This window comes from Schistosoma mansoni (genome assembly GCF_000237925.1).
Source record: "Schistosoma mansoni, WGS project CABG00000000 data, supercontig 0443, strain Puerto Rico, whole genome shotgun sequence".
Classification (NCBI taxonomy): Eukaryota; Metazoa; Platyhelminthes; class Trematoda; order Strigeidida; family Schistosomatidae; genus Schistosoma; species Schistosoma mansoni.
The window spans coordinates 1-8833 of NW_017386275.1; the positions used below are offsets into that span (position 1 = coordinate 1).

The 8833-nt window shown below is 37.5% G+C and overlaps 1 protein-coding gene across 1 annotated transcript; it reads right to left on the minus strand.

Annotated features, from left to right (window-relative positions):
• Window positions 1-538: 538 nt before the first annotated feature.
• Window positions 539-3624, minus strand: Smp_199750 (subfamily M12B unassigned peptidase (M12 family); the record flags this gene model as incomplete). The annotated part of the gene is given in 6 exon segments (XM_018798375.1): window positions 539-625; window positions 630-645; window positions 1406-1527; window positions 3207-3332; window positions 3371-3444; window positions 3485-3624. Coding segments are annotated over 6 exon segments (465 nt in total). The 5' UTR covers window positions 3525-3624.
• Window positions 3625-8833: the final 5209 nt, after the last annotated feature.

An 8833-nucleotide genomic window follows, 5' to 3' on the forward strand; every position in this document is an offset into this window, starting at 1 on the left:
TACGATCATATGAATTAAATATTTGAACATTGGTGGATGATGTTGAATTAATAGAATTATTGGAAGAATGAAATTTTGAAATCTTCCCACTTGGTAAAATTTGATTCCATCTTTGAACATTTGAAAATGTTTCAGTATCGTTTTCTAAAATCGTAACATTTAAGGGGAAAATAGTGGAGTTGTATGTGGCGCCGAATAGATGGCATACAGTGGTAGGATAAATTGGATTATTTTCGTTTCGTCTTAATTCTTGATTTATCGACTCGATGAGAATAGTACAACCTGATGGATATATTTCTGAAGATGAAATGTTTACATAACCCCTGTAGAGAGAGAAAAACAAACAATCAGTACACATCAAACTAAAATGTGATCGAGTTCTTTTTATACAAAATTCCTCTTAAATAATCCTCAGGCCACAAAAAAGGATAAAATTGGTACTACTTATAATGAACACCACCAAAAGACAAAAGACTTGGGACAGATGTAGGCACGATTTAAACTGAATAGTTATCTCTTGAATAAATTTGAAAATATACTATGCATCGATGTACTGCTGTTGCTTATTCATGGTATACAAATTAATTACAGAATAGAAGCTAAATAATATTTCACTTCGGTTTAACCTAGTTATAGTTAGAAGTCAGTCAGTCAGCTACAACGTAGGACCAGGCACACATATGCATCGGTCAAAGTTGCCGAATTTCATCAACACAACAACAAGAACATAAAATTCATAGAACTTAGATTTAATCAATTCTAAGGCCTACTAAATACTAGCCAACACTAAATGTATCTATTTTGTCCAAAAAATACTTCTTGAAAAGAAAAGTGATTTTACGTTAAGAAAGTGTACAGTGGAACATTGGCTATGAGACAAAGAAGGCAATCAGATATCCATATTTTAAAAGCTATCTCAGTAGTAGAAGTAGGAGATACATATACTCAGGATTCCATAAAGAAACCTATGGTATATTTCATCTGAAGATTATTCTCTTTGTTATGGGAAACTGGAACAGAATATACAAATCAGTCGGTTTATCTCTCCTAGATACTTGACGCTATTCAATATCGATTTGTTCAGTAATTTGGAACATTTTAGATAAGTCGTAGTCACGTGTTAAACCTTACGAATGAGAAAGAACAAATGCATAAAGCCTGTATTTTCCAGAAATTATTGTAAGAACATGTAAGACACGAACTAACCAAGAACTGTCATTTGAGCTCCTCATGAATAGAACCTTCGCAATAATGTGAGATTTTAAATTAATTGATTAAATTCTTCTTAACTAGTGAACACTTCGAAATAAGTTGTTGAGGGTTAACTCTACAGTGTTAATTACCAACACTAGAAATGGATTAGTGATATTTACACAGATCATCTAAAAGTGATAAAAAGACTTACTTTAATTTATTTTTTGAAAGAAAGAACAACCCATAGACATTATTCTTGGAAGTCTCGCTGATAAACTTGAGGTTATCTACTTGTAGACTATATCCCGTAACACAAAAGAGGTTTTCATAAAACTAAAACGAGATAACATTGGAGGTAGGAGTATTAAAAATCCAGAAATTTTGCCTCTTAAAACTTTTTAAGTAAACGTGCAGCTATCTAGGTTGGACTTTCTGACGAAACACTGAGTACAAAACTACAAACGTGAAAAAGTTCACTAGTTTATGTGACGCTTTTTCTAGGGAGAAATAAAAAGCAAGAAGAACGGGGATACAATAGTAAATGTGACGCTTTGGACCTCCACGATTCAACGTTACTACTCTAGCAATGGATGCACTTACTCCATAGTGCGATCCGATAATTGAATGTATTCTAGATCATAGTACGGATGGACAACGGTTAAGATTGAAGTCTCGGATGCGGTTTTCACCCAACTTGAGACTCCTCAGGGTAATGCATATGCATCACACTACCGATGTTTACACTGAAACCCAAACAGTGCTTTCCACTTCAAACGCTTCGCTGCTAGCCACAGTCACACTCTATTAAAAACTTTTGGATATATGGCAATACTGAGGTAATCAGTACAGGCTTACATACGAGAAAAGAAACTGACAAGTTGCAGTGCCTGATGTATCGATGTACATAGATGCAATTGAAAATTGTGATTTGAAATCTTTCAATTTCCTTTCACTTATTTGTTGCTAATATTTGGTTTTTCGATACAAGCATTGCGGAGCTTGGTAGAAATATGAAATAAATTAGTTTGGACGCGACATTCGAGTTAAAGTTTCTGAATGAGATCGGACAACTTCCGGTAGCTCATTTTATTCACCTAACTTGGGGTCAAGGAAAACGTTAGTAACGGCTTTTATTTTATTACTTCAAAATTTTTATGTTGTCGTTCAATCAGATAGCAGAGAGCTGACTGCCGATTATGATTCATTACCAGAAGTTGCTTCTGCTGTTGTAATCACAGATGTCCTTGAACTTGAGTGACAATGACCAGTTTATACCTAGTAACCCGGTACTTAAAAGATGGAGTATTTGTCTTCACAACTGTGGTTATCTAAGGTTAATCGAATAACCACATTTGGGTCCTAAGCACAGATTTCTAAAAATATACTAAGTCTCCATGAGACGGAATTCTTGAGTTTCGTTGGAGACATTTTGAGAGTCAAGAGCACCAACATGTAGTTCAAGAGTTTTAGGAGTGCAAGTACACTGTTTAGTAAGGGTGAATTTCTAGCACCAATAGCAGATGAACGTTATACAAACTGACCTAAGATTTAGAGATCAATCCGAGATTAATAAGCTTGTTTTTCTCTATAGAAAATATGTATACACAATCAATAAGTATTTAGAACAAACAAGGCATCTGAATGTTTTATATAAGTATCCAACAGTTTGGAACAGGAACAAATCAAACCCAACTTCCAACCACATCAGAGCGGTATTTATTTCTAGATACTACAATCATGTATTATATCAGTGTCAATATCCGAAACACGATTTCAGCACTAACATACATCCGGAGTTAATTCTCTCCTGAAAATGTCGATTTTAACCACTCACCGACAAAATTATCAGGCGTCATTTTTGAGAACTCCTGGCCAGAGAAAGAGGAGGAGAATGACTGAGTTTAAGAGTGACGAATACATGTATAAACCGCATACTATTATTGATGTAACGATTATTACAGTAATCAGACGTATGCACAACAAACACTATGTAGTAAAAAAAGGAGAATTACCTGACCAAATGTATTACCGGTGAATTGATCAAAACCATGAATATAGAGTGGTTGCGAACATTTTTTAAGGGATGTAGTCACATTACTCGAGAATAATTCACATGAGATGATATTTCTTGAGCCGACCTAATAGAAACATAATTTACCGAAATTTAAAGATTAACTTCATTATATTCAGATAAATTTGGGCTATCGAAGGTCATCAAATGTATTTGGTCACCCACATTTATTAAAAGCGCTGTGATTGCCAAATAAGGTTGGTCGAAATTAACGATTACCTATATTTCCTAAAAACAAACAAATATGGAATATATGCATCTCAACATCTTCTGCTGCCCTCCGTAGAATTAGGAGTTCGAAGTCTTGAAATTTTATAAATTCACACCCATGTTAAAACAGTATCAAGGTGACGACCTTGGGAAGCAACTGTCACGTTCAAAGGCAAAACCAGTCTTCAGTAATAAGGATAAAAGGTCTATTGACCTATAATAATCCTTGCAGTTTGTCACACTGTGAAGGTCCAATCTGGTTTTGAATATATCAACGAAAGGTGCTGATATTACGTATTCTGGTGGAAAATTCCAGTAATTCACTACTCGGTGCGAGAAACGAAACTCCAGACGTAGACCATTTGATCTCGGTTTTTGAACTTTCTTCGAATGTCCTCTCAAATTATCAGTCCTAGACCGAAGGAAAAGATAGGGCATGTTAGTATGAAGATCATCCTTCAGGATACGATATGCCAATATTAGATCACCCTGTATTCTCCGGTAAGATAACTGAAATAAGATGGGGTTCCTCAGTCTGTCTTTATGAGACAGGTCGGATAGACCTTTTACCACCTTAGTCTCTTGGCGTTGGACTCGTTCCAGCATATCCACCTCATATTTGAAACAAGGACTCGCTGCTTGAATCGCATATCCCGAATGTGGTCGTACGAAAGTTGGGTATAATAATCTGAACATTTCCTCATCCAAATACTGGAAAAATCTACGAATAGACCATAATACCCCATGGATTTTTGCAGCAGCAGCCTCACAGTGACTGGTAGTTTCGAGATCATTGCTTACCATTACGCCTAAATCTTTATAGTTTCTTACTTTAGGCAATACGAATCCTCATATTGTGTAGTAATACGAATCATCATAGTTATTTAATTGCATCACCACACTCTTGTTCTGATTCACTTCTAGTGACCAGCCGTTCATCCATGCCACCAATGAGTTGAAATCATTTTGTAGTACTATTTTATCCGATATGCCGTATATGGGTCTCCAAACCTTTATGTCATCGGCGAAGAGTAGATAGGGTGACTTAGCTACGTTAGCTATTCATTCACATAACATAAAAAGAGAATTGGTACCGAGGATTATGCCTGGAGGAATTTCACTTTTTACAGGTTGCCACAATGAGAGAGCTCCGTTTACTCCTACCTTTTGTCTCTTGTCATGAAGAAACTCACTTACCCAGTCTATGACTGCATAATGAATTCCAAAACTTTCTAGTTTTAATTTAAGACCAGAATGGGAAACCTTATCAAAGACTTTACTTAGATCTATGAAAATGACATCTACAGTAATATTGCGATCTTTTGCCTCAGCCCAATCTTATCTTGCAATGAGAAGATTTGTCAAACATCATAGGCCTTCCGAAAACCATGTTGTTCCCTGGATAAAAGATCATATCTTTCCACGTAGTTTATAACAGCCATCCTAATATTTTTTTCCATCAGTTTTACAACTGCACTACTTAAGCTGACAGGTCGATAGTTATTAACTGAATCTCTACTCCAAGCCTTATACACAGGACTAATTATCGTGTCTTTCCAGTCTCTGGGCAATCAAACAGTATCGCTAAAGGTTTAGCAATTACATCTGATAGGGTTTTGAAGTTCTAGGATGAATATGATCAGGACCACTGAACTTATCAGGTTCGAGATGCTGAAGTAGTCTTAATACAGTATCTTCCTCAATAACTACAGTGTCAATCAACAAGCCGCCACAATCATGAATAATGGTTGATCGTTTCTAATTACTGATATAAATTACTTAACTGGAATATTCCGATAAAGCTTCGGTTTTTTTCGGTATCATTTCCTTGCCAATATTAACGACCGTCTATTTTTACTAATTAACGCTTTACAAGTATTTCTAATCCTACAATAATTGGATCTGTACTGTTCTAAGCCAGTAGAGATGAACATATTCCAATGCCTTTTCCTACGTCTAAGAAGTTTCTTGACTTGTTTATTTATCCATGGTGGACTATTAGTCGGTCTACGTGGTACCAGGTATGGTATGAAGAAGGACGTGACTGCACTAAACTTGCCTTTAAATATAGACCATGCTTCTTCAACTAATGAGCTAGTATCTACTGACCAATCTATCTATGTTAGCTCTCCATATGTTTGGGCGAGGCTTAATGTGGTCGTATGTCATGTCACTAGTTCTAAACATGAATGACAAAATAGCGTGATCGCTATTCACTAACGGGGGAAGAATATTTAGGTTGGCAATATCCTCAGTCTCATCAGTAATTACCAAGTCCAACAGAGAAGAACCTTGGTTTACACCAAAACGTGTAGGTTTGGATACATGCTGTACCAATGCATGCTCAATTACTGTTACCAGGATCCTACTATCAAAGGAGTTTATAGATCCTTCCGTGGTCATCTCTTTCCAACTAATGTCAGGTGCATTAAAGTCTCCTAATATTAATCATCTGTTATTTGCACGGCATGGTTGAGTGTGCTGTAAAATAAAGTCAACAGCTAAGCAGATTGAGCTGCGATAGATGACAACAAGTACAAATGTACAACATCCAATAGTGAGCTCAGAGCTAGTGACTTCACTAGTTCTACTATCATGGGATTCGCAAACGGAGGAGCGGATATTTATATTATTGGCTATGTATAGAAGGACGCTACCTCCTTTCCTGTATCTATGTCTATCACTTCTTAAACAATGGTATCTGGATAATTCTGGAGTAATATCAAAGTCATGGACTAACCAAGTTTCCGTTACAGCTACAACGAGTGAACTTAATTTGTCCACTAATGCTTCTAGTTCATAGAATATAATAATAATAATAATAATAATTTATTCTCAAATAACAGATTGTCACATGAGGCATGCCGGTTTACAGGCAAGATCAAATTGTTAAAGAAGTTACAATTTTCACTGTTGAAAATTATTCAGCTGGGTTGATATTTCATACCTGCACCTGTACAGGACTTTCCGAAGTGGACCTGAGTGCTGACTTGGTGCTCCGTAAACTGCAAAACCTAAAAAAAGACACTTCTCCTGGTCCGGACATGGTTCATTCCGCCGTACTGAGGGAAGCAGCTTCAATCCTGGCGACACCACTTAGCGTGATGTTTGCACACTCGCTAAGCAGAGGCAAACTACCGGAAATATGGAAGCTGGCCCACATCACACCAATTTTCAAAGGAGGTCGACGCAGTGAACCCTCAAGCTACCGACCAGTGGCCCTTCTCTCCATACCTTCAAAAATTATGGAATCCCTAGTATTTGACGGCATACTAGAACACTTATCATCCTCAAAGTTCTTCTCGCCTCAACAGCATGGTTTCAGAAAAGGTCATTCTTGTACGACCAACCTGCTGACTGCGGTGGATAAATGGACAACCATCCTTGATCGCAAGGGGAAGGTTGATGTCATTTACCTGGACTTCTCAAAAGCTTTTGATAGGGTCAACCATGCATGTCTTATCAAGAAGCTTGGACGATTGGGTATAAAACCCCCTTTAATTGACTGGATCACTTCATACCTAGAAAACCGACATTTTAAGGTCAGGGTTAACTTCACTCTCTCTCAGGCTATGGAATGTCCTAGTGGGGTCCCCCAGGGTTCAATACTAGGACCTCTTCTCTTCTTGATTTATATTAACGATCTTCCTCAACAAGTTTCATCTGATTTATTGCTTTTTGCTGATGATGTGAAACTTTGGAGAGAGATACGTACTCACAATGATATACTAGTTCTGCAGGAGGATCTGACTCGACTTCAAAGTTGGGCAGATGACAACGGACTTACCTTCAACACTTCAAAGTGCAAGGTAGTCCATCTGAGACATACTGCAGACTATAGTTATAACTTAGGTAACTCACCTCTAGAAGTTTCCCAAGTTGAAAAAGATTTAGGAGTGTTGGTACCCTACGACCTGAAATCGTATGCGAACTGTGACAAAAACGCCTCTCAAGCAAACCTTGCACTGGTAACATTGAAGCGCATTTTTGGCCAGTTTGACGGTAGAACCTTCCATATAATCTTCAACAGCTTTATTCGTCCCCACTTAGAGTACGGAAACATAGTATTTCCTCCCTCCCTCCAAAAGGATAAGGTCACTCTGGAACGTATACAACGTCGAGCCACGAAATCAGTTCGGGGTCTCAAATTCAAACCTTATGAAGAGCGCCTCAAATCACTTAACCTTTACCCGTTAGAGTATAGGCGTCTTAGAGGTGATCTTCTTATGACTTATAGTATCCTTAATACTTCTGGTCATCCCCTTAAACAACTTCTTAAGCTTAGTCATAACACTAACCTCAGAGGTAACACCCAGAAATTGGAGACCCTACATAGCAGAACAGACTGCAGACACAACTTCTACTCCGTTAGAGTTGCCAAGTGCTGGAATTCGCTGCCGACTGAGCTAGTCCAAGCGACCTCCCAGGAGTCCTTTAAGAGAAAACTTGACTTATTCTTAAGGACTAAGGATAACATATTATTATGATTTACCAAATTCTTTTTTTCCCTCTATTATCGTTCATATACCTAGGTTCTTGCCTGGAGGTATTGGTGATCCACTGCTACCAGACACGGAAGCCCGTTAAGCGAAAGCTTCTTCTATTCCGTCCTCAACCATTTGAACCATTTGAACCATAAGATATGAATGTAAATGGATTTTATAAGGAACATGTCAATATCACACTTGGCGCACTTTATGGAGGTAGCGTTGCAGCATACAACTGATGGTCGAGAATAGATACATGCGAAGTTGGGGGCTTTTAGAAGTTTCGAACTTATATCCCTCCAGAATATCGGAAGCATTAATAATGGTGTATGACGAAGTCACCCGTGCCACTTCTGTTTTGGGTGGAGTATCTGCAGGAGGCTGAAAAAGGTGTAAGAAAAAAGAAGGACGAAAAGCAGAGCACACAATATTCATGGAGGAATAGTTAAGGTATAACCATTTAGTCTATTTGCCTATTACTGAAGTATTTATTAGGTAAGAACATACTAATGTGTTAAAGAAAAATAAGTGTGGGCAAGGTATGAGTGGACAAGGAACTGTATAAATGAAGGTAGTTCAGAAGGAAGTATGGAATTGTGTAATTATAAAATGAAGTGCTGAAAACAGTATTCCGATACAAATGGCTGTCTACCTTTTTTTTCAAAGCTGTTTGAACTCTCTTTTTTTTGTTTACAGATTTTATAGGGTATAGAGTGGGCTTCGCTTTTAGCCAATTGTCTAGTTTACTTGTATTAGGATTACTTGGTAGGAAGTGGAACCAATTCGGCTTTTTTTAACATGATTCAAAGTGGTATTTTGCATGAATAATTTCGCATCAATACCGTTGGTTCGTGACATCCCACTAGACATA